A 27,771-nucleotide genomic window follows, 5' to 3' on the forward strand; every position below is an offset into this window, starting at 1 on the left:
GCGTGTACCTCATAATGCCGGAAGCGTCACGTCGCAATGGTTGATTACAGATCGGCACCGATAAATTGTTGTTATCCGACACTTGTATATGACTGAGGGCACTGCCATTCTTCTGCATTGACATGTAGTCCGTATCCTCTTCGGGATTGTAGTTCGCTGAAAGAAAATGAAAGTGATAATTATATTTATGTTGCAGTTTAAGTACTGTAAGTATTTGTTGATTACTTGTTTGATTATTACATTTTATTACAAAAGAATTGATTAACAATTAAGTAAATGTCATAATTAAGTATTTTACGTGCATGAATTGATCACGATTTTAAATAAAATTAGCATTCGTGACGAACTTATTACATTTCCATTACTTGCATATTAATGTGATTACATCATATTCATATTTAGAAAAAATTTCAAAAATGTGTTGGGTTGTATTTCAAAGGTAAAATTATACATGTACATATCTAAGAAACTTGTTATTATGTAATCACAATCATGATTATGTAATCATTACGCAATTATAAAGTATGTAACTACTTACTAGCCTTTTAAAATACTTATATAAAATCTAACCAAAACTACTGAGTACACCTTTTTGGCGAACAAAAGTATGCAATCATAAATGTACCTAACCTTAAAAGTAACTAAAAAATTTAGTTACCAAAATGTAATCGGAAAAGTAATTAAAAAAATTGTAATTACCAAAATGATTACAAATAGAAAAAAAATCCAAAATAACTTTTTATATTGTTATCGACATGGTTATGGTTCACAGGAAATTTCTTTTATATAACCGTTACGTAATTATAAAGTAATTACTTACTAGGCACTTAAAATACTAATAAAAATATATGCTAGACTATTTAGTAAGCCTTTTTGCCGAATAAAAGTATGTAATGCTGCATGTAATCGTAAAAGTAGTTTAAGAAAATTAATTACCAAAATGTAATCGGAAAAGTAATTTAAAAAATTTGAATTACCAAAATGATTACAAATAAAAAAATATCAAAATAACTTTTTATATTGTTATCAACATATCTTAAGGTACCAAGTGTTGCAAAGATACCGATTAGACATTAGTAAAACTCTAATCATGAAACAATAACAATGGAATATTACAAAAACTTTCGAAACAACAGATCCAATGGATGTATAAAAATCAGATTACCGTTAATTTTGTTCCATATTATAAAAAAATGTAATCTGTAATCATATTTTATAGCATAAGACTCTTCTAACAATTTTAATTTAGCCCAATGTAATCATTATACAAAAAATTCAAGAAATAGCTAAAATATTCATTACATAAAAATAATTCTATCATTTTATAATATGTAGAATTTTCAATATCATTTTTGACTTTGTGTTTAAATTTTTGTATTTGTATTGTTATTTGTTACATATTGTAATCATTTTCATTACATATTGTAAACACCACCATTTTCAGGGATATATTTAACAACTTATAGAAAAAGATAATTGTAATTGTTTAGTAAACAAACAAAGATTTGAATAAATTAAGTTGAATTGTAATTGGTAAACAAATCTTGAATCTTGTATTGAAATATAAATGGCAGTAAGTGACTAAAGTACTTAATATTTCTTTATCATATTAGTTAACAAGTACCATTTTAAGTTAAAAACAAAAAATGCCTTAAGCATTGTTATATATGGCAAGTACTTATTACATTACTGTTAGCATTTGTAGTAGGATTTTGTTAAAGAAAAATGATATGAGCATAAAATCAGTTTCACAAACCTGCATTGGCAACGTTTTTTCAATATGGTAATCATTACCTTATCTTTACCTTATCTTTTTTTATTGTAATCATGACATTAACGAAAAGAGGAGAGATAAAACAGTAATGCATGAGTTTGAAAAAAAATAATTGTAATGATTACTTTGAAAATAAAAACATTGTGCCATAATTGCTAATATTTTAATAAAGCAAGTAATCAAAAATCAAAGACAATTCTGCAAAAGCATTAAAAAAGCAAATGTATTGATTAATAATTATTATAACAAAAATTTATAGCTTTAAAGTAGAAGTAATTGTAATGATTACTTTGAAAATAAAAAAATGTAATTACTAATAGTTTAATAAAACAAATAATAAAAAAAATTTAATTTGTAATGATTACCTTATAAATCAAAAGGTATGATTACAAATATTTTTAAACAAGTAATCACACAAAATTAAACATTTTGAAAAATTATAATTACCAGCAACAAATAATTAATTAAAGATAAAAATGTCACACAAAAGTTTTGTGAAAACGTAAATTTAAAATTTTAATTTAAATTGTAATGATTACCAACTCGTAACTGATTAATGATCGTAAAATAAACAAACATATTGTATTTATGGCATTAACGAAAAAGGAGAGAAACGGAGAAAATTAATTTCAAAAAAATTAATGTAATGATTAAAAACGGTAATTCTTGAGTTTCAAATTAAAGTATTGTAATGATTGCCTTAAACTTAAAAAAAAAAAGTAAATGCCAATATTTTAATAAAACGTGTTATCAAAAGTCAAATATTTCGACAAAATTGTAATGATTACTATATAATAATTGCCAAAAGTCTAAAACAAATATATCGTATTTATTACATTAACCAAAGATGATAGAGATTAAAAAGTAAGACAAGAAATTAAAGCAAACCTTAATATGATACTAGTTAAAGTAATTCATAAGTTGGAAATAAAAGTACTGATTACCTTGAAAAACAAAATTTTAACTAAACAAGTAATCAAAAGTCAAATATTTTATAATGACTACTTAGAAAGTACAAAAACTCGAATTGCCAATATTTTAACTAAACTAGTAATGGAAAATCAAACATTTTGACTACCAACTATTAATTTTGTATAGTCTACAGAGTATATTTTTAAAATAATTTAGTTTGAAAACATTAAAATTGTCACCAATAATATTTCAATAAAACATGTAATCAAAACTATAAATTGTTTTTATAAAATTTTAATGATTACTTTGTAAATAAAAATCTAAATTTCAAAATTTGAACTAAACAAGTAATCGAAAGGAATAAATATTTTGTAATATTGGAATGATTATCTTGAAAATCTAAATTTTTCCTGCTAATATTTAAACTAAATAAGTACTGAATAGTCATATATTTTATAAAACAGTAGTGATTACTCCTAGAATAAAAAAGATTTAATTGGCAATATTTTTATTAAACAAGTTATCAGAAATAATATATTTTTTAATTTGTAATGATTACTTTGAAAAAAAAAATATTTTTTATTTTTGTAATAATTACCTTAAAAATCAAAAATTTTTAATGTCAATATTTTAACTAAACAAGTACTCAAAAGTTAAATATTTTAGAAAATAGTAGTGATTACTTTCAAAATAAAAAAAAAATAATTGCCAATATTTTAATTCAGCAAGTAATCAGAAACTGTGAAAAAAATTTTTCATCGACAATATTCGAACTAATGTAACTAGAAATCATAAAACTCAAATAAATTGTAAAATTGTAATGAATTCCTTCAAAACAGAATACTTTAAATAAATAATCAACCAAGTAATCACAAATATAAAATATTTTTTAAAATTTTAATAATTACTTTGAAAAAAAAAAAGAAATGTAATTACCAATATTGTAATTAAATAAGTAATCAAGAGTCCAATACTTTAAAAAACTGTAATGATTACCTTAAGAACCAAAAATTTTAATAACCGCTATTATTTACATATACGTGATATTTAGTTAAGCAAGTAATCAAAAAAATTTTTGAAGTGTAATGATTACTTCAAAATTAAAGAAAAATTAATTGCCAATATTTCAATTACTTAATCCGACTATTTAATAAAATTGTATTGATTACCTTAAAAACTAAAAATTTTAATTGTAATCAAAAGTAATCAAAAAAACTTTAAAGTTGCAATGATTACTTTAAAATAAAAATTGTTAATATTTTAATCAAACCAGTAATCAAGTAATGCTTTTTCCTCATAAAATTGTAAAGACTACTAAATAGTAATTGTTTAAAGTTCAAAAAGCAAAGAAATAAGTTCCATTTTTGCATTCAGTACTGTGTGTACTTATAGTATGAGCACACAGAACACGCGATTTTCTAAACCGACTACATTACGTATTAATATCCGCGTTGTTCTCGATCACGTCAATCGATTTGGTGAAAACTCAATCGGCTATGTAAATTCTACGACACGTACAAGTCATTACAAACCACTCATTTACTTATAATTCCCAAGAAGCTCATACACAAGTATACACATTTAAATAAAGAGGCATTTACAGATGCAAATAATCATTGCACGCAAACGAGCAAACCGCAATAATCGCGAGAACAATAGTAATCATTATATACACAACAACAGAAGTCTTGCCAACACTTAACGCATTACGGTGATTCATTGTGCCAACATTACAGAATGTCCGTTCATACTAAAGTCAATACATGCAATAATTGCACTCTGAATTTTATTATTGTTGTTGCTGTGGCTGCCGTTGAAATGTAATATTTTTAGCAGTAATTATATGCCAATTTTTTGCTTGCTTCTTAATTTCTTGCCGAAGTGGTGTTAACCAATTAACTAAATAAACGAATTACGGGTACAGTAAGCATACGCTAAATGGCACAATAAATACCTTCGGCGGCGCATTTTCTCTTTATATAACAGTAAATGGTGACTTTCTTTTGTTGTTTGTTTGTCGTATATATTTATTCGATTTCATCAATATAGCTGTAGCTCAAGAAACAAAGAAAGCAAGAAATATCTTTAAAGTCATTGGCCGCACTTCGCGTGCACGTGACCCTTTTATCCGCTAATTGCAAAATAATTTGCTTGAATACAGCGTAATTAGTTCACAGCAATATAAACAGTAGGCTGTACTTTTTATCTACACAGTAGTATCATTATCTATGCCATAGCATGCCTCCCCTCAATCTTTTGTAAGTTTCTTAGAAGCCAATCAAGCGAGCCCTTATCTATGGTATAAGCTGTTTTGCAGTAATAATACCCATTACATTTACACATAATATATTGAAATAGACACTTTGACATTTCGTAATCGTTTTGACTTTATTTTCTATAAAGCTCTCGAAAATATCATTGAGGACTCACATTTAATTATGATAAGCTTTTCTTTCAATGTTTTTTCCGTTACTCAAATCTTATTTTCCTATTTCTTATCGTCGCTGTTGATATCATGATTTAATTAGCTTTAAACACCATTAGATAAATCAGTCAATTAAAAGTGTTTGAGCTTATTAGTGAAGACAATTTAGTAATTGTCTCAATTAAGTGCCAAAAAGGGGTTAAAATCCTATTTAGTTTTTCGAATTAAAATTATTGTTTCCTCAAAATTCGAGAACTAAACCTAACACTAATATTATAGGCAACTTGGTAACGGCTAAAGGACAACAAAGTGGGGTTACCGGCCGAGCTAGTCAACTACGGCGGTAAAGAACTGACAAGGTGCATGTTTCAGCTTCTTTTCAAGATATGGTCGGTTGAAAGCTTGCCCGATAATTGGAATCTAAGTGACCTCTGCCCAAATCACAAAAGGGGGATCCGTCAACTACCGCGGGAAAAGCCTTCTTAATATCGCATATAAAGTCTTATCGAGCGTAGTGTGTGAAAGCCTGAAGCCCACTGTCAACAAACACATTTACCTAATCAGTGTTGCTGTAGGCCTGGAAAATCTACTATCGACCAGATTTTCACTATGCGCCAAATCTTGTAAAACAACCATGAAAGGAAGATAGCCAACAGCACCTTTACCGCGATTTTAAAGCTACCTTAGACAGCGCGAAATGGAACTGCCTCTATGCCGCCATGTCTGTCCTTGGTATCCCCGCAAAGCTAATGCAGCTGTGTAAGCCAACGTTGAGCAACCTCAAAAGCTCCGTCTGGATCGGAAAGACCTTTCCGGGCCGTTCGATACCAAGCGAAGTTTCAGACAAAGATAATCCATAGCGTGTGACTTCATCAATCTATTACTCGAGAATATAATTCTAGCTGCAGAGCTGAATCGAGAAAGTACAATATTCTATAAGAATATAAGAATGTACAGCTGCTGGCGAACGCTGCTGATATTGATATTGGCCTCAACATCCGCGCCGTTAGTTCTACTTTACTTAGACTGTATAAGGAAGCGAAGCAAATCAGTCTGGTAGTGAAAGGCGCAAAACGAAATATCTCCTGTGATCAAACAAGCAAGTCGTCCCACTCGTGGCGTAGCTCCACGTCATTGTTGACAGTCACAACTTCGAAGTCGTAGATAATTTCATCTACTTTGGTCATCTCTAGACGAACAAAGACCAAACTCTACAAGTCCCTCACTATTTCTGTCCAGCCATACAGTGCGGCGGCGTGGACAATGACTACATCTGTTGAATCGGCTTTAGAAGTTTTCGAAAGGAAGATTTATGGTCCTTTGCGCCTTGGCAACGGCGAATACCGCAGTCGATAGAACGATGAGCTGTACGAGATATACGGCGTCATGGATATAGTTCAGCGAATTAAGAGACAGCAGCTCTGCTGGCTAGGTCATGTTGTCCGAATGAATGAAACCAATCCAGCTCTGAGAGTATTAGACATAGTATCCGTCGGAGAAAGCAGAGGAAGACATCCAATCCGTTGGAAAGACAAGGTAGAGAAGGACCTGGCTACATTTGGAATCTCCAAACGGCGCCAAACAGCGAAAAGCAGAAACGACTGGCACGCTGTTGTTAAATTGGCTATAACCGCGTAAACGGTGTCCACGCCAGTAAAGAAGAAGAAGGCATTTTGAATGACTTCCGTTTCAGAGAACAAGTAAGGTTAGGCTTGGATGACGCTCAGGTTATTATAGTTGTTTAACGATGAATGTAGGAGCAGCTTTCTTATAACCACGCAGCATCTTGAGCCAGCCTTAAAACCACCAAGATAATTGATTTTGTACCGTATAGCTCATCTAAATGGCTTAAGGCGTGTGAGTCAAGGTGTACTAACTTTAATCTGTTACTAAACACTATCGTTGAAAGTTCTCCGTTAAATTTAGATTTTAGCAATAAACGATGGAAATATATTCGGAGAATTCCCATGGAATTCATTTAGTCCAAACAAATGACTAAAATAATCGTTCGTACGATTTAATTGCTCTTAGAACATAACGACTTATCATGCTATATATGTATGTATGCATATATGTATGTATATAAAACAAATTTCATCTAATCAATTGCTTACTTACGACCTTCGCTTCTAATCTTAATTTGTTTTTACCTCATTTATATGCCGTCAAATTGGGCAACCCGTGACATTGACGTATCGAAATAGAAGTTCAGTGATAAATGGGTTAGTAATATTTATTGTGCCAAATGGCTTTCGTAATAAAAAAAATGTTGCATTTTCATTCATATGACAAATTAGTTGTAGTGTTTTTAATTTTTGGTTGGTTTTTTCAAAAAAAAAAATAAAATTATTTTGCAAAGTTCCAAGGAAGTGAAGTGATTAGGCTAATTTAATTTAATTTTGTGAAAAAGTTCATAAACCCATTCGAATATGTTATGGATATGGCATAAGGAAAAAGGATTGACAATTGTGATAAAATTAATTTAACTTGCAAAAAAAGTTTAGAAAATTTAAAAGAAATTATTTAAATAAATTTCAAAAAGTTTTAATTGTTTTTTTTCACACGAATTTCAATTATTTTAAAAATTTTACTTTGTATATTTTTTTTGTCCAAAAAATCTTTAGTATTTTTTTTAAATTTTTGAAAAATTAAAAAAAAAACAAAATATTTATAAATACACAAAACACAGATATATTCCAAAAAAAATTAATATTTTTTCACAATTCGTATTTCAAACAAACTTCTATTTTCTAATTTTTTTATAACAAAAAACCAAGTTTTCGAATAATCCAGATTAACTTAAAATAGATTTGAAAATTTTAAAAGCAATTATTAAAAAAAAAATTCAAAGAGCTTTACAATTTTCTTACACAAATTTCAATGACGCTTTTTTTTGTTAAAATTTTTTTTAATTTTTTAAAACATTAAATAAGGATCTTAAAAAATTGTTGTAATATTATTTTTTCACAATAAAAAAATCTGATTTTAACCAAATTTTTTCACAATTCGTTTTTCAAGCGATAGAACATATATACATATGTACATATGCAGAATTGATTTTTTTTACAAAAACCATATTTTCGAATAATTCAGTTTTAAATGTAATTAAATTAATTTCAATTAAAAAAATTATTAAAAAAAAATCAAAACGGTTTTAGTTTTTTACACAAATTTCAATAATGTTAATAATTTTACTTTTTTTAAAAAATGAAAAAACGGATTTAAAAAAAATAGTTTTTTTCACAATTTCAAAAACAAAAATTAACTAAAAAATATAGGTATTTTTTTATGAAAATTTGTATCTTAAGACAGTATATTCAAAAAATGTTTAATAATAATTTGTGTTTTTTTTTGCAAGAAAAAAACAAAATTTTCGAAAACTCGGTTTTAAAATTCGCAGATAAAATTTTTGGGTAAGACAGTTTGGAATTACTTTTTTTTAAGTTTTGTTGTGAATAAATATTTTGAAATTACATAAAAATTTTGTTACAAAAAAAGCATTTTTTTGAATTACGAATTGTTTTTAATTTTGTAAAAAATTAATACAAATTTAAAAAAAATAAACTTTTTCGTTACTAAAAAAATTAAATGAACACAGTTTTTATGAAATACGACCTTTTTATTATTTTTTTTAATTGAAAAATATTTTAAAAAATTACAAAAAATATAGTTGAAAAGCCTTTAAAAAATTAGAAAAAAAATTAGAAACTTTTTAAAAAAAATAAAAAAAAAATTTCTTAACCGCATAGCTTCTAACACTAAAAAATGTTTGTTGAGTCACTTTCGAATTACTTGTGTATATGAGAATAGTTTGCCTCTTGTAACAACAACAAAACATGACGGTTTTAAAATCTATTCCAAAAAAAAAATAATTGCACTAATTTTTAACATTTAATCAATTTTGCATTCGTGAGTGAGTAAATTTTGCATTTTACAACAACAACAACAAAATAAAAAAAAAACGATTACAACAATTTTGAATAATTAATTCCATACAACATTCTATTTTGCGCTTGTTGCACCACCCACAGTAACAAATTACACTTTTTTAATTTTATTTACGGCTGCTACAACAACTAGAATAATATTCTAGCGATGTTCTGTGTAACTTAACAAAAAGTTGTTACATTTTATTTTTTATGTCTGTTTTTATTGTTTTTACTTTTTATGTTTGTTTTTATTGTTTATTCTCTCTATATTATGCACAATTTTCCGCGCTAAATTTTCCATGCCGCAATTAATAATTGTATATGCATTAACTCTTAACACAACGCCTACGAAAATAATCAGTTTATAATTACAATAACAACTATCGCATAAGCATATACGAAAGTACTAGAAAACAGCGGTCAATATTTCAGATTCTTCGCAAATTATTAACATATTATTACTTTGTTTACATTTTAAAATATTTATTTTCATTTTTTGAGTATAGACACTAGCAATCTCAGTATTAGCCACAGGCTTCTGCGCTTAACATTTTCATATGACTGTCTTCATTTGTCATACTATATGACGTCGCTTCACTGTAGACAAGTAATTGAAGCTACAGGTTTGTCACGTGTATTTACATATGTATGTATGTATATATATATACTTTTTTCTTGTATATATGTTTATATATTTAACTAACCACTTCCTATGCACTTCCTTTAGCACTCTAACCTGTAGCTTACCTGCTAGCTGATCGCTGCTTTAAATTTATGCGTGAATGTGTGCGTCAGCTGGCTATCAGAGCGCGGCGCTTTACGCTCAGCACACTCGTAATGACTTGTACTTTGCCGTATTAATCACTTATTTTTTTAGAAATTGCAAGTTAATTAATCACGTTTTTAGTACACTTTTCGTTCGAATTATTACGACCGGTATTAACTCAAACGCTTAAACCGTTTTTGTGGAATTTCCGTTTGCTTTTTGGCTTTACTGTTGGTTGATTTTGTAGTTTTGGGAAAAAACTTTTTTTTTTTTTTTAATTTTTTTAATTATTCTTAATTTGTTTTTAATTTTTTGATATTTTTCAACTCTATTTAATTTTTTTTATTTTAAAATTATTTATTTAATTTAATAAATTTTTTTAATAATTATTAATTTTGTTATATTATTATTATTTTCAGTTTTTATTACATATGTTTTTAACTATTTTAAAATTCCACCAAAAAGTATTTTTTTACTGTTACACATTAAAAAATTCAACAATTTCACTAATTTGCTTTATTTAATTTAAATTTTTATAATTATATTTATTTTTTTATTATTTTTTAACCTTTCTTAACATTAAAAATTTCACATTTTTTTTAATTTTTAAATTATTTTTAATTTTTTTAATTTCATTTAATTTTTTAATTTTTTTTAATTATATTTAATTTTTTTAATTATTTTAATTTTAATTTTTTTATGATATTTAATTTTTTATTAATTTTCAGTTTTTATTAATTTTTTAATTATTTTAAAATTTCAAAAAAACTATTTTTGTAACAATAAAATTTTAAAATTTCACAATTTTTTTTTTTAATTTTAAAATTATTTCTTAATTTTTAATTTTTTATTTTTTTTTTAATTATTTTAATTTTATTTAATTTTCTTTACTTTTTTTTATTATTTTAATTTTAAATTTCTTTATCATATTTAATTTTTTTTGTTAATTTTCAGTTTTTATTATGTTTTTTAATTATTTTAAAATTTCAAAAAAAAATCTTTAATTTTTTGTAACATCAAAAAAAAATGTATTTATGTATATCAACTCACCGATTGACTCATCGTAGCAGAATCTCTCCTCGAAGCAATTCCACTTGAAGTCTTCCCAGCAGCTAAATAATTTTATTAAATTTTATTTAATCATTAATTTATTGTTTTTTTCCTAACATTTTACAACAAAAAGTGCTTGAAAAATATCAACAAACTTTATTGTTGCAATGCAAGCGTGAAATACGAAAGAAAGCGTTAACAAAGTGTCAGCGCGCACGCCAAAATGGTCAAAATATTTTATAACATGTACTCACCTCTGGCAGCAGCGACACATTTTACCGTTGCAAGATTTATTTTTAACTGCCTATAGCTTGTTAAAGCGCTTGAGCGTCGCGTACGCTTGCTGACGCGTTTGCGTGCGTTGTAATGCGGCGTTTGGTACTAGCGCACGCAACAGCTGCCGATGCGTCTGCTGTCGCTGGTGTAACTAACTGTTGTCACCGGAGCTATGTGACTATGGCGCTCTATTGGCGCGCCTACTTAACTACCAACGACGTGCTATTCGTGGTTGCGCGCTGGCTATTGTCGTGGTGGTGGTGGTGGTCGTCGGCGCTGCTGTTGTTTTCGTTGGCTCTTCGCCGCTTTAGTCTTACGCGCTATTACGTATACGCGCATAAATCACTTTGAAAAGCACGCTTTTGCACTTCGTCGTATCAAGTCGCCTTATTTGCTGCCTAGCTAGCTATTTTCTTGGCTTTTATCAGCCTTAATGCAAACGAAAACAAAGTGCGCGCAGTCTTTTCTCTATACACTTTTTGTGGCGCGCTGGCGCTTTTGCTCTTCGTTAGCTCAACTGCAAACAAAATACGGGGAAAAAAAATTTTATTTAATATTTCATACTGCCAGGTCGGCGCGCGGCGTCAACATGCCGCTTTAACACACGACAACACATACACACACTCGCACATAGGATTATATGTATGTAGCTGCGAAAACTCACACACTCGTGAAAAAAGTCTCGTCAATTTTTGTACGTCACTGCGCTGTCGCGCCGCCGCCGCCGCTGCTGTCTTTGCCACACACGCTAGTCGATTTGTTTTTCGGCTACCACCTGTAATTTTACACTTGTTGTTTTTATTGTTGCTGCTGTTGTCTGCTATGTGTATGCCGCCGTGTAGCTCATTCATGGGATTAATTCAATTAGCTGTTGTTTGCTGCTTGCCGTCGTCGCTTACCGCCTGTCGTTGTTGTAGCATACGTGCGCTTTGTTGTCCACCGTCCACATGACTCGGCCGCTTCGTACTGCTTTCGCCGCGCTTGTACGCACCCATTTAGTAGTAGTGCGCGCGCTCTCGGCGCCAACTCGCTCTGCTCCCCATTTGGGCGCTCGCAAGTCTTTCGCGTGAGCGCATTGCCGGTGTTGGCACCGGTTCGCCTCAACTCTTTCACTTTCTGCGGTCACAACATTCTTTTGTTCGCTTTTGTGCCTGCATTCCTCAGTTCTTGCGCTGATAAGCTACAACTGGCATTATCTTGTTTTTAATCCATATTTACATTGTTATTGCTTTTGAGTACATTGTTTTGCTATCGCCCTTTTTGCCATTGCTCTCTCATCACTTCACATCAACAGTTCGTTTCGTTTTTTATGGCGCTGTGTTGTAAGTGAAGTCATTCGGCGAGCAACTCCAATATATTTGCTAAGCACTTGATGTGCTCCCAATAAAGCTAGTAAGTGGTAAAATGTTGCATTTGTGTAAATATAGCGTCGCCGCGTCTGCGAGAGTGACAACAGCAGTAAGGCTAACGCGCAATTCATTCAACGTGCAGAGAGGCGGTACAGTGTAGCGATGCAAAAGAAATCGGTGTTAAATTTTATTTTAACTGAGAGTTACTTGGTGAATAGCGTATTAGGAGTTATGTTGGAGAAAATCTTTCTGATAACCACTAACTGGAGGGTATTATTATTATTCAAGAACAATTTGCTCTATTAACGGGTGTGGTAAGTTCTAAATTTAAAAATCCAACAGGCACTTGAAGTCGCCATGGGATTTTGTACAACGATCTATGTTGTAGTATTATAACAGAGAAGCCTTGAAAAATGACTCTTAATTGTTCGAAAAAATGCCCAAAAAATAGACCGAACGTAGTTCCTTATGACAATATCAATCGTCCAAATGTTAAATGGTTCCAGTAAGATGTTACTGAAATCCGCACAACGCTTCTAACCATGACATTTTTAAGATGAACATTCTATAACCGTATTATACCGAGAAATAGTTTAGAGAGGGGGCACCAGGGAAACAATGGAGCATCTCTTATGCACTTGCGCCGCATTGGCAAGACTACGCTGTAAATATCTGGGATTCCTACAGTAAGATACTCGATAATGAGGCCGCAGACTCAGTAAAAATTCGCTTCCGGAAGACATTGGAGCAGGCATTGTGGGACGACATACCAAATTATTCCTACCAATGGAACGTTTTCCGAGCATCTTTCGAGCAGAAAGCTTTGCTATAAGTCACTATGCAGAAATCAATCTATAAAGGTGTTACTCCGCACGGAGGAGAAAGTGGTGAGAGAAGGGCACTGACAGCAGGCAACAGGAATGCGCCACGCTAACCTATTACTGGGAGGGTACAACCTTGCCAAGTTAAAAGAAATGAGTAACCTCACCCGAGGCAAATTCCGCTTCCTTGTCGCGCTCTATACAGGGCACTGCAGGCTCAGGAGGCACTTGTCCAACATGGGCAAACCGGCGGTTTTGTGCCATGGAACAGAAAACTCTAGAACACCTGATTCTAGATTGCCCACCAATTTTAAGGATCGGGCTTAAGGCTCTAGGCTCTTTTTACGTGGGCAGAGATCATATCACCTCAGTCGCGCCCAGCAAGCTCAATTTTCTATCAATCTATCCATCTAAGTTACAGTCATGACTTGTAAACAATCATCGCTAATGGCGGCAGAAAAATGTTTCATCAAGATGTAGTGCTAGAAATTATAGGCAACAGGCCTCATTAAACTTCTTATAAAATACCAATTTCTCAATACTGCTTGTATGTCATGCCCAGGTGTAACAAATAGAATTCATAGACTGTGAAACCCGTCATCTAAAATAAAGGGTACTCGATTTTTTTTTACAAATTTAAATCATACTCAATCATTGCCTTGAGTAACATATGTTTTCAGAAAGACAATTAAAAATGTATTTTTTTTCATATTATGGAACAAAAAATATTTCCTTAATTGTTTGAAATGTTTGCTTGAATAAAAATAATTAATTCGTAAGAATAAATTCCTTTTAATTCTAGAACATTCTATTATTTGAACGACATCACATTTTATATGCATTTACGACGACACCGGCCCACTGCGCAGACAGAAGTGTGGTGCCAAAACGAGTGAGAGCGTACATATGTACTTTCAAGTACGAGTAAGTATATGTACACATCTGATGTAGTTTTGAGAGTTAACGAACTCCGCTCACTCCATGAAAGAGCGATTAAATCGTGCTGGATGGCATGATCGAGCAACTACGGCAAAAATGATTTCTCGAAATGACTTACCAATTAACAGGTAAAATAACTGAATGTGCTAGAAGGCTTATAAAATGAGGTATAATTTTAGGCGTAAGCTGTAGCTTATATTTTATATTTGATATATGTATGTTATTATAAGTCTACTAAAAAAGCTTTTCGCATTTGGAATAATATAAAAGAACACTTTAATTAATTTTTAAACTAGTTAAATTTTAATTCAAATCAATTGGCAATAAAAAATTTATTTATGTTATATGATTCCATAATCATTTGTTTAGTCTTTCAGTTAATAGTTTTTATTACCGCAAAAGAGGCCACAGCATCTACGGATTTCGCGCAAAAACCAGTTTAAGCGCGACTTCGCAAATTAACAACACAAAGAGCTAATAAAATTTTGGTAAAGTAAGTAAAACACAAAGCTAAGATGTTCCAAATTCAATGCACAAAGAGGCGGTTCATAAAAAACTGATTTGAAATTCAAAGTTAAAAGGTGGAGATAATTTGAATTTTTGTATGTCAAAAATATATTACGCCGGCGGCAATCTGACACGGTGATTATTTCAAAATTATACACCACATATGGTTGTTATATTTCAGGGCTAAGCAAATTGCAAGCGCGAAAAAACTAAGAGCGCTGCTGAAGTAAAGAGTAGGGTATACTCGTATCTCTTTACAAAAAGGTAAAAACTGAAACTTTGTACGATAATTTTGAAGCAACTGTATTCAAAAATGCTAAGCAAGTCATGAACTTAAGACTCTTCAAAAGCCACTTAATTAAAAAAAAGGTAAGCAAAAATCTCTCTAAGCCTCTGCGAACTTTTTAAGATCATCTTACCACCGCGGTCAAATATGAATTCTGAACTCGAAATTAGTTGATGCGATTGTATCAAAACGCCTTTATCAGATTTTATGTTAAAATATAATCTTTGAAGACAACAGTGAAACAAAGCCGCATTAAATAACAAATACTAACTTAATCGGCTGAATATCGATCACAGCAGCTATAAAAAAATAATCAATCAAACAAAGAAAAATAATTTCAGCTTAGAATCAAATAAGGTGTCAGGCTACCGGGCAAAATAAAGCGGTGAGAGAACACATTACAGCAATATCACTCAACAGCGAGCCATAAAGGTCAGCTGAAGCCCACCAATTAAGCGCAATCGGAAGAGTTTCTGTGTCATTACTGACCTGCCGATCAAAGTGGGATCCACCACGAGCCCAATATCAATAACAGTCGAAGTAGTAAACTTCACTCCGGCCAATCCGATAGGTAAGATGTGAAGACTGTTCTGTTGGTTGCGAAGATAATGAGCACTACTGTCTGATATTAACACGGTGTGATCCACATCGACTAACGGTTGACTCTGAACCTGCCTCCGTACCATATCATTGTGGAAATGACAGCAAAGAGGTCTAGATATATCAGGAAATGGTAAGAACAAGGTAATAAGCGCTCAGAAACAGAGTGTCATTTGGAAGAGACTACAGCTATCATATCACTATCCTCAGAGATGATATTACTAAACAAATTTATTTCAACCACGTAAAGAAGACCTAAGTTCTGGTATAATCGAACATTTCATACTTCTGCAACTTGTAAGGATTTAAGCTAGAGAAGTATCTTTAAATATATAAGGCTTGTTAGTTTTATGGGGTCTAGAGCGAGTTTTCACCCGAATTTGTTCATTCTAAGCACAAAGATACATCGTTATAAAAAAATACGTTCTATCAATTTTACTAAGATAACTCACATATCGACCGATATATGCGATATAAAATCACCCGGAAGTTCGACTATCTACTATCCGGAAAGGATTCTCTTTGAATTTCAATTATATATCTCAAGCATTAACCGATATTTTCGGTAAAAAATATACTGTAAGCATTGGGTCCATATATTCAGTACTTAGTGGCTTGAACAGCTTTGGTTCAATTTGGGAGTGAGCTGGTAATCATCCGATTTCATCCATTTTCACACTGTCAGTAGGAGTTCTTACACTGCATACTATTTGTACTGGGCGAATTTGGTTGCTGAAGCTTTAGTGGTTTAGGAGATATGTACATTAAACTTATTGGAGGGTGGACCACGCGTACTTTTTCATAAATTGTTTGCCCACAGGTGACCCTTGCTACTGAGAATGAAGCCACACTTCAAAATGTCAGTACCTTTGGGCGGGTCCAAAATAGACTGCGCAGTAGGCACGGGGGTATTCTCCGCTAATCTAGGCATATCTCTCTCTATACGTCTACCGAACTCGGCTAGCATCTTCCAAACAGAAGTACTTGGCATAAAAAAAGCCTGCGAAGTTCTATTAGAAAACTAAGAAAATATACATAAAGCAACTACATTTACGGATAGCCAGGCGGCGCTCCTGGCCTTGTCTTCACCCATGACAAATTCCAGTATAGTTCACAACTGCAAGAGAGCACTAAGCTCAATAAAAGACAAGCTCCAACTAGACTTGATCTGGGTTCCCAGCCACAGCAACATTTTCGGTAACGAAAAAGCAGACGAATCGGCAAAGGCAGGAGCTTTCCTCAACGAATCAGAGGCGGAGCTAATACCAAGCACGCTAGAATCGATCAAAAGAGAGATCAATAGACAATTTCAACAAGTTGCAAATAACAGGTGGAAAAACATTACAAAATGCATCATAACTAAACAATTATGGCCAACATATGACCGGAAAAGAACCAATGACTTATTAAATAGGTCAAGAAAAAGTATTTACAGAATAACAGCTACCACAACAGGGCACTGGCCATTTGGGGAACATGCGTCCAAAATGAGTATGCCCTACAACAACATCTGCCGAGGCTGTGGAATAGCTGGGAACAAGGAAACAATTTCCCACTTGAATACCTAGCCCTAGCACAGATCCGACACAAAACACTTGGAATCCATCAAGCACCAAACCTTGAATGGATTTCCACTAAAAGCATATCAGACATAAGTAGTTTCATCGAAACCTCAAAACACCTCAAAGAGAGAAGGTGAAACGTAATAGCAGATACAGGAGTGTATCAGAATGGCACATCAAGTGCTAACTGAGCCCGATAGATAACAGGCTGCACTCCTACCTACCTACCTACCTTTGGGCAAGTATCCAAGCCTTTTTCAAACTTAGGTCTACATCATTAGCAGATATGCAGAGATTATTCTAGGGAAAAAATCCCGGGGAACGGGTTGTTACTCTCAGTAATAGTCAAGAGAACCTTCAGAAAATTTCGTCCATTGAAATCAAATCATCAATTGTACTGGATTGTATAAAAATACTTTACAGCGTTGCCACAAAAATAACGATTTCTGGGTAATAGTGGAAATGAGCAAATCGATCTCCTGGCGAGATAGGTTGCGGCAACTAGTCCGATAGGACCGGAACTGTTTTTCGCTGTGGGCCCCTACACTTTACGGGAGGAGCTACGGAAAGTGGAAAGTGCTAGTAGAAATCGCTACTTGGAAAAAGTACAGACAGGTGAAGCAATTTCTAGGAAAGTTGGATACAGAACAGTTCAAAAAACTAATCGTTCTTACTAAAAGCAAATTAAAGCGGCTTGTGGAGTTTTATACAAGTTACTGAAGGCTACATTGTGTCATTTATAGATTAGGTGACTACCAGCGCACATACTCCTTGATTGTTTCACAACCTCAAGAAAAAAGAGTCAGGCTATCGGGCAAATGAGTCCGTTGAGTGCACAAATTACAACCATTAACTCATGAGATTTATTTATCCTCTTTGATTCGGCTGCGTTAAAGAACTGTTGTGATAATAGAAGAGAGCGCAATAGACCACATTCCCCTAGTAGCAATAGGGCCATTTGGCGAATAAACCCCGCTTCTCCACCGGTTCACGCCTTCAACTTTACGGACTTGTGAAATAATTTGGAAAACCGCTGGATCCAATATTTCGATTTTTCTGTAAGTATTTTTATTGGACTGCCCTTATATAATGAGTGTTACTTGTATACTATAGCACTTAATTTAAAATACAAATATTTAGAGAGTTATTTCTTTTCGGCTCGCCAGTTACATAACACGTATACCACAAGTAATTCAAAAATTAATTTTTAGTTTTTAAAATCAGAAAAAAATATATTTTCATATATTTTCCAATTCAATGCGCATCTCTTAAAATTTTTATTTTTTTTTTGCATTTTTCTGCTTGCGTGTTTATATTTTAAAGTGTTCACAAAAATTAATATACACGTTTGTACTTATGTATATATCTACACATGTTTAAGTGTAAGTGCATACATAATGTGTTTGTAGGAAAACACAAAATCACTGCCAAGTAGCAATCAAACTATTAACCTGGCAATTTCATTTCGGCTATCATGCAATAATTGCAACAATTGTGTGCATTGAATAAATATACAAATGTCTGCCCACACACATACACACTTGTACGTATGTAAGCTAAAGCAATAAACAGCATTTCTACGCATGACAAATGTAGGTTGTTAGCTATAAAATAGCATAACTCAAAAAAAGCAAATCATATAATAATAACTTTATATTATTGTGGACGCTATGTGCATAGTGTATATGTATAATTAGTATATATGTAACGGGGTTTCCAATATGATATGATTTGATGAGTGTCATTTCGACATTTTTAATAACTCATGATCTGTAATTTTCTTGCACCTAAATTGACAGTTTGGAGTTTGCTGTAGGTTTTAGTCTGGTGGAATCATCGGTTCGTACTTCTTTCGAAAAGAGGCTGGTGATACCAAACGTTACTGTCAATGGAGAGCGGTATAGATCGATGATAACCAACTTTTTATGGCCGCCATTGGAAGAAGTTGATCTTGACAACATCTGCTTCCAACAAGGCGAGGCTACGTGCCACGCAGCACGCGAAACAACGGAATTATTGTGAGAAAATTTTGGAGTTTCGATTATTTCAAGAAATTGTGCCATTGAATGGCTTCCAAGAAGTTGTGGCTTAACAAGATTAGACAACTTGTTGTGGGGTTATTTGAAGTCATTGGTCTCTAGCAATAAACCAGTCTCTTTTCAAGCTTTAGAAGTCAAACTTGATTTAGTAGAAAAGGTACTCGAAAATTGAGTGCATCGAATTCGTTCCTGCAAGAAAAGTCCTGAAGACCATTTAAATCATGTTTTATACATAACTTAAATAATTATATTGATTGTACTTCACATTAAATAATTTCCTTAACAATTAGTGTATTTCTGTCTTGAAAAGAAATCGTATCATTCTTATTGGAACACCCGGTATATAGGTACATATTGTGGGTTTATTGATGCGTTTAAAGTTTTTGCGTCATCATCCGGCATTGTCCAACAAGAAAGTGGAAAAACAAGAAATTGGCAATAAAAACAAAACGCAAAAATAATAGCTATGTATGAATATACAGGGTGATTCGTGTCAACAAACTATCAATTTGAAATTGTGCGAACAGTTGATTAACGAAAAAGTAAATAATAAATTAAAGAAGCAAAAAACTTTATTTTCAGCAATACCAAAGCTAGCTGTTGTATTTCTTATAGCAACTATATCTATACTGCTATAAATCTGAAAAAATAACTGACTGTTTTGAAAGCAACGAAAAATGCTTTGCTCCTACCAACGTTGTATGATATAAACAACCTTACAGTCGAATTAAGGTTGCTTAAAAAAAAAAAAATCGTCATGAAGATATTTATCTTGATTCTGATAACCTAGTTTATATGACAGTTATATACTGTAATTATCAATAATCTATGCTAATTTTTGTCGAAATATCTTGTGAAATAAAACAGTTTTCTTTAAGAAGAATTGGTTTTCAACGGCCAGCTTGCATGATTCGATATCGATAGGTTCTAACAAATGTGAATTCTCTTGGAGTATTTCAGAGCGATCTCTAAAAGCTGAGAGACTATTTCGAGTATATACAGAAAGACAGATATGGCTAAATCAACACAGCTCGTCACGTTGATCATTTATATATACACTGTGACAAAAAAGTATCACAAAATTGTAATTAAATTCCCCGAGTAAATGATTTTTAAAAAAATCTATTTTCATAAGTTGGTAAGACCGTCCTTAATTACTCTGCCAAATATGAGCGCGATCTGTCAAACAGTTTGTTTACAGCAGCTGCTTAAATCGGTACACCTCAGTAGTGCGTTGCGATTTTTTCAATGGATAGAAATATCGAACAAAGAAATTGTCTCAAATTTTGTATTTCTAACCAAATTTTGTGTGCAAATTCATTGCGAATATTGGAAAAGGCTTATGGTAATTTAGTTTTATCAAAAACACAAGTCTACAAGTGGTACAAAGGCTTCAATGACATTAAACACATGCTTCGTTCTGGACGACCTTCAACTGACATCTGTCGAAAACGGCCGGATTCATGAATTTTACACGATTATAATGCACCATCGCATCAAACCACGATTTTGAACGAATTTAAAGCCAAAACGCAATTTTTTTTTGCTCCCCAAGCTGAAATTGTCGCTCCGTGAAACACGATTTTACTCGAACGAAGAGATAAAACAAAATTCGCTGAAAGAGCAGAAGGCCATCCCAAAAAGTGCTACGAAAAGTGTTTCGAAGACTGAAAAAATCGTTGGCATAAGTTTATTACATCTGGTGGGGATTATGCTTTGAAGGCAACAAAATAAATATTGATTAATATTTAAATATTTTTCGTTTTATTTACGATTTTCGGGTACATCATCCTCCGACCTTTCCTTCTAACAAACCATGTTGAAACTTTAATAGTTTTTGGGCACATTTCTCTATTACTAAAAAAGCTCTTGTTGAGACTACATAACCTGTTTTTATTATATTATTTTTACTTTTATTATTCTTTTATGTTGCAAGGGTTCACTGAGCGTGATTATAATATGAAAGGATATTAAAATATTTCAGCTATGCTATCATAATATGGTTACGATCAGTATAAATATGACGCGACTTGGATCTTCAAATCTTTCGAGCTCAAAATTTGATACTCCATTTTTAATAATTTCAAATATATGAGAGCAAGTAGCATAACAATAGAGATAATTTTGCTGTTGCTATGAAGAAGTAAGTTCTCTGTTGTTCACACCAGCTTCTTAAATGTTAAATTACTTGTCTCGGTTCATTAGGATTCATGAGGGAAAAGTCGTCGTTTTTGAATAGAAAAATAACAGAACCATTTCCTGAGACGATTGGGATACATTTTAGAGAAGCCTCTATGAGCAATAGTGTTACAAGCTTACATAAATTTGCTTTGAAGGGCGCCTAATTAGAAAATGCTCAAAAGGAGGCTTATTTTGATTAGGCTAAGAAGGTTAGGAAAACCTTTATACTCGTTCCAGCCCTGTATTACTGCTCTGTTGACGAGAGTTATGCCCCCTTCTCTGTAGGTGCATGCACTCTAAAACTGTATATCTACTCTGGCTCAGACGACGTAATTCACGAGTATTTTTTGACAAAATATGCCAATCGAGTCTTGTAGAAACAAAATTTTTCCATAATTCCAAAATAAGAATTTTGAAATCGTTGAACATTATCAAAAATACAGTCATTTGCATTCAGTGAAGATCGAGAAGTCATCGAAAACTTGCATGATGTGAGTCATCCATCTATCTCTGTTAATGGCGGTAATAAGTTAAAGAGCAGTGCTTGAAAATCCACATGTTGGCATCAGAGGATTTTAACATCTTTCATGGCGCAACTAAACACATTTCGGTTAAAGTTTTGGGTATGAAGCATAGTAAAGTTACGCTCGTTCCAAAAGACCTGAATCTTTTAGAAAAACAATATCGAGTAAAGGTCGCAAAATAGATGCTTGACAACGGAGCTGAGGACTCTAGTTTCATCAAACGTATCATTACTGTGGATGGAACATAAGTTTGTCAATATGACATCGAAACTATCCAACAATAAAGCAAACAGCGCTTCAAAAATGAGACTAAACCGAAAAAACCACGTCAAAGTCGGTGAAAAATCAAGGTAATGCTCATAGCTTGGGTCACTAAGGTATGCTACTTGGCCGTTTTCAGCGGCGATTCGTTGTAATTGGAAGGATTTCTGGCCAGAAATTTCATGGATTTTTCGCCACGATAAAGCGCCGTCATATTCTAGCCTGATTGTGACTGCCTTTTCTGCTGAACGCAACGAGAATCATTACTCATCCCGTCGCTTCGGCTTACTTCATTCCGTGTGGCTTTTTTCTGTTTTCGAAACTGGCTTATAACAAGCCTTATTGAAAATGAGATTCAAACGAATTTGAAGGCAATGCAAAGGATGTGTTTTAAGGAAGGGAAAATGTTGTTTATTTTTTTTTTTTGTTTTTTGTCAGTCCGGATCAAGTTTGATCAGACGATAGGCCTTACCAATGTAGGAGCACTTCGAACACACCACATTAACTGAAACCACCAATTTTTTCCGATATACAAACAAATATTTATCTGAATAATATTTGACTTCAACTACAACACCCTGTATATATTTGTGCACAGTTTAAAGCATTAAAATTGCATGTCTACACAAATATTAAAAGTTGTTTATTGCATTTTAATTACAGTAATTGACGTGTCTGTTAAATAGGCCTATAACAACCGCCAACTCTCAGCAAACTACATAATTTTAGAAAGTACAAACAATTATCTAGTCAGAACCGGATTGCTTGGCTAAGTGAAACGAAAGCAAACTGACAACAAGATTTACGAAGTATTTCAATAAACATCAATTATACAATTTATGGGAAAGTCGTATAAATATTCTTGAGCATAGACGGCTATTAGGTTAACCAATGATAGTCGTGAATATTTACACGAGCTAGAGCATACGTTGTAGCGACGACAAACGACAGCAAAAAGTCGCGAGATCAAAAACGTTTGGAAATACACGGCGGATGAGTGACACACCGAAACACAAACAAGCGCATATGTTTATGTGATGTATGTGAATGTGCGGCAAAAGCACGCGAGTGCTGTGGAAATGCTTATAAATAAACGAACTTACACACATGTTTTTATATGAAAATTACATACATTCATTACTTAGAAATCGCTCATATTTTATTCAACGCGACTGCTCGTTTTGTATTCAGCCGGTTGTTGTTATTGCTTATTTTATAATAATATAATATAAACACTGATTCGCCTTAAACTCGTGTGTGCGTTGAAAGATCTTCCGATAATAAATTCCATACATTAATTGATTTTCATAGTTATTCGGTATTGTAAAAGCATTACAGTTGCCATAGTGGCGGTTGTACATATTTATAAACATTAGGGTGAGCAAACAAAAAATAGTAACGAATTTATTTATTTTCGAAGCTATTGATGTACCATATACGTCAATTGGAATTGGAAAAAAAGAAAAAAAAAATATTTCTCATAGCATAAAGGTTATAAAAAGGCCAATATCTTCATTTTTTTGGGACAGTTTGTATGGCAGCTATATGTTATAGTTGTCCGATCTGAGCCTTACTTTGAGAGACTATGGAGTTGCTTTGGCCAATAACTTGCGACAAATTTCGTGAAGATATCGCGACAAATAAACAAGTTATGTATACAAGAACTTGATTTTAATCGGTCAACTTGTATGACAGCTATACGTTAAAGCAATCCGATTCAAAAATATATATTCGAAGAATATAACGTTACTTTGGATAATACTCCATGCCAAATTTCGTGAAAATATCTCGACAAATAAAAAAGTTTTCCATACAAGAACTTGATTTCGAACGATCAATTTGTATGGCAGCTATATGCTATAGTGATCGGATACAAAAACATATATTCGGAGAAGATAGCATTACCTTGAACAATAATTCACTCCAAATTTCGTGAAGAAATCTCGACAAATGAAAAGATGTTCCATAAAGAACTTAATTTTGATCGGTCGGTTTGTATGACAGCTATATGTTAAAGTGATCGGATTCCAACATTGTATTCGGAGATTGTAATCTTGGCTTGGGTAATGATCTATGCCGAGCGTCGTGAAGATACCTTGTCAGATAAAAAATATTTCCATACATTTTTGTCTATATACAGAAATAACCTATAAATGCGTTACTCTTTGGCTGACCCTATTATACCTACAGATAAAAGTATTCATATATTCACATGTGTGTGTACCAGCACTCATAGTTCAATTCAAACAAAACAAACACATTACTTAACCGCTGGACACCGCAGTATTGCGCGCGATTACCCACAAAACCAAAGTCAAAACCAAATGCGAATACGAAAGTGGAAGTGGAAATGGAAATGGCAGTCCAAAAGGTGGAAGTAGTGAATGTAATTTTGCTCTGTATTTGCTTGTAGAAATATTTTTATGTAATTTATTTTTCGCGGTAATGAACTTGAGTAGATAATTACATTTTATGGAAGAAAAATAATTTTCGAGAAATTAAGCGTAATTTATGTTTCCTTAAAACTATTTGTAGAGTTCGAATTAATAAATTGTAATTGTTAAAAGGAATTAGTATTTCACCTTTAAATATTTTTGTTAAACGTCATAGTAGAATATGGTTAGAGCAACTCTCATTAGCCCTCCCCAAATAAAAAGAATATAACAGCCTCGGATGAGAGACCCCGGTGTGGGATTCGTGAAGGGAGAGAGACTCGGCGCCGAGTACTGGCATTCACCCCGGTGGATGAACGTCTAGCCACAATCAGCATCAAAGCGAAGTTCCTCAACATATCTCTGATTTGTGCCCACGCCATGACGGAAGAGAAGGACGATGTGACCAAAGATGCTTTTTAGGAGCGCTTGGAGCGCACCTGTGAGAGCTGCCCCGCCACGATGTCGAAATCGTGCTTGACGACTTTAACGCCAGGGTGAGCAAAGAAGGTATCTTTGGCACAATGGCCGGTAAATTCAGTATCCACGATGAAACATCCTCAAATGGGTTGAGGCTGATCGACTTCGCCGAGTCCCGAAATATGGTTATCTGTAGTATTCGATTCTAGCATAAGAAAATTCATCAAACTACCTGGCTGTCTCCGGATCGAAAAGCCACCAACCAGATCGATAGACGGAAGCCACGTCTCCAGTATTTTAGACGTGCGTATGCTTCGGGGTCTTGACATCGACTCGCATCAGCAAAATACATAGTCAACAAACATAAGGAAGATTCGACGTCGAGAAGCTGCAATCACAACAGACAACCGAATGATTTTCTACCCGACTTGCAGTCCTGCTCTCTGAAAGCACTATTCAGGCACTTGACATAACGGAACTGTGCGACAACATTTCGAGCTAACGTACAGCTGCAAGTGAACCATTGGTCGGCAAAGGCAAAAGAACAGCTGACACGATGAGGAGCGCCGCGTCGCAGTGGAGTGCAGGATGGGATAGATACCGAGAGTTGAAGAGGGAAGCGAGATGCATTTGTAGACAAAAAATGAGAGAGGCTGAAATGCGTGAGTACGAAAAACTTGAGAAGCTGGCCGACAGGGGTAATGCTTGAAAAATCGACGAAAGGATGCGGCGACTAACAGAAGGTCTCAAGACCGGAGCAGGCTCTTGTAGAATCCCCAAGGGTTATCTAGGATTCCAACACCAGAAGATGGTGAATCCGGCCAGAAAGAAGTTCGAATAGCAATTATTCGTCTGAAGAGCAACAATGTGGATGGGGGCCGAAAGATTGCCGCCTGAGCTAAAGCCAGACCAGACTCATGCCCGATAATTGGAATTTAAGTGTGCTCTGCTCAATCCACAAAAGGGAGACCGCACAATCTGCGCCTACTGCCGTGGAATAAGTATCCTCAACATGAATAGTACAGTACAGATGTGTAAACTGACGTTGAGCAATTCCAAAAGCTCCGTAAAGATCGGGAAGAACCTCTCCGTGCCGTTCAATACTAAACGGTTTCGCTTCGGTACTGCCGATATCAGACAAGTATAGCATATATCTCCAGACTAACCCATCAAAATCATCTCTTTGTATAGAAACTTTTTTATTTAAAAGTATAGCTTCTCGCTACGACTTGAAGGTTATTTATATCAAACAAATGGCAAGAACGAAATAGAAAAGCATTTTCCGTAGAATTCGGACTCAGTTAATATGCATAAAAAATGCCCCTTTGAAGGGTGTAGGTGCAGCCGAAATTAAGTTTTCTTTCTTGTTTTCTTTGATGATCGTCTCTGAGCAGATATTAACGAAGAGCCCATCGCACTTATTTCATAAAAAACATGTTTATAATATGTATCAGTTATTCAGGGTCGACTTGAGATTCACAGATCACTCTTTTTGTTGGTTAGTATCGATATGAAGGAAGAGCTTGTCCAAAAATATATGGCTAAAATGTAAGCTTGAAGTGCAAAAATACACTTTTTTCTGAAAATTTCCTTCGAATATTGAATTATCGCCTAATCGCAAAATTTAAAAAAGTTTTTAACTGTGAAGACTCTCTCTGTAGATTTATCTTTACTTCAACTTCAAATTATCTTTTAATTCACAATTAAATTTCATTATTCTAGCTAATCATTGTTACGGGAATTTGTAAAGTTCGTGATTTGTCTCAGAAAATTATTGCAATTTTCTAGAATTGTACACATTGTGATTGCTAGCAGTAGTTATTGAGTTAAAGATGCATGTAAACCTATATACAATACACAAGTATGTATATAAGTATATCTAACTACATGAATACATAGCTACAAATTTCCATTGTTCAATTCATAATCATTTCACAGTCATTATATGAATGAATTTTTTCCTTCGCAAAATGTGTTGTAACAGTTGTGGCCTTTGCCGTGAATTTTTTTCACATTAGAATGAATTCGAAGGTATTAAAACAAAAAACGTCATAAGTGCTTTTAAGCACTTTTGAGTGATCGCTTCCTACTGCAAAAGAATATCGAAATATAATATCAACACAGCAGGAAAATATTTACGTCTAAACATGAAATAGGCTAAAGATGAATGGAACGCGCAGAAAAAAAGTTTATATTGCACAATAAAAAATACTTAAATACTTATGTATATTGTAAACAAGAAAAATGTGTTAATTAGTTTCTTGAAATTTCGCATGGCTACTGAATTCATTTGTCTGCTAACTTGTGTATAAAGAATTATAAATTCATTATAATTCCAGCAAAATACAATAAAAAAGGTAAATATGCTAGTAAATAAGTAAGGAAACTGCTGATAAATAAAATATTATGTTATGAAATTAACTGAACTAAATGTTGGTATGAATTCAAGTGTTATGGATGGCCATTTATTGTCGATAATCCCGAAAGTTAATGAGCATTGGTTGTTAATATTCTTTTGAATATTTTTTCTTATTAATAAATAGCGGGTGAGTCGTGTCAAGTTGTCATGTTATTTCTGTTCAGTATTGAATGGCTTTTCATCATGGAAAGTCTTACGACTGAACAAAGTTTGCACTCGACCTTGAAAAGCGACACCGCTTCGCTCTATTGCCTATTGAAAAGTTCCAAGAAGATCCGAAGTGTTTGAGCGAAATTTTG

At 33.1% G+C, this 27,771-nt stretch overlaps 1 protein-coding gene across 7 annotated transcripts in view; it reads right to left on the bottom strand.

The window, feature by feature from the left end:
- The window catches only part of LOC120769442, an 83,479-nt gene that overhangs the window by 20,506 nt on the left and 35,202 nt on the right, over positions 1-27,771 (bottom strand). For 5 of the 7 annotated variants that reach the window (XR_005704845.1, XM_040096430.1, XM_040096426.1 and 2 more), the window contains 3 exons: positions 11,111-11,649; positions 10,857-10,918; positions 9-156 (listed from right to left, as the gene is read on the bottom strand). Coding sequence is in view for 6 of the 7 variants with exons in the window: in XM_040096430.1 (XP_039952364.1) it covers positions 9-156; positions 10,857-10,918; positions 11,111-11,130 (230 nt within the window). In the remaining variant the exon portion in view is untranslated. Of the gene's footprint in view, positions 1-8; positions 157-9,787; positions 10,001-10,856; positions 10,919-11,110; positions 11,650-11,796; positions 12,136-27,771 lie in introns of those variants that run through there. The other 2 variants (XM_040096427.1, XM_040096431.1) reach the window with 2 other exon arrangements.

The sequence above is a fragment of the Bactrocera tryoni genome, chromosome 2 (genome assembly GCF_016617805.1).
Source record: "Bactrocera tryoni isolate S06 chromosome 2, CSIRO_BtryS06_freeze2, whole genome shotgun sequence".
In the NCBI taxonomy this organism is placed as follows: Eukaryota; Metazoa; Arthropoda; class Insecta; order Diptera; family Tephritidae; genus Bactrocera; species Bactrocera tryoni.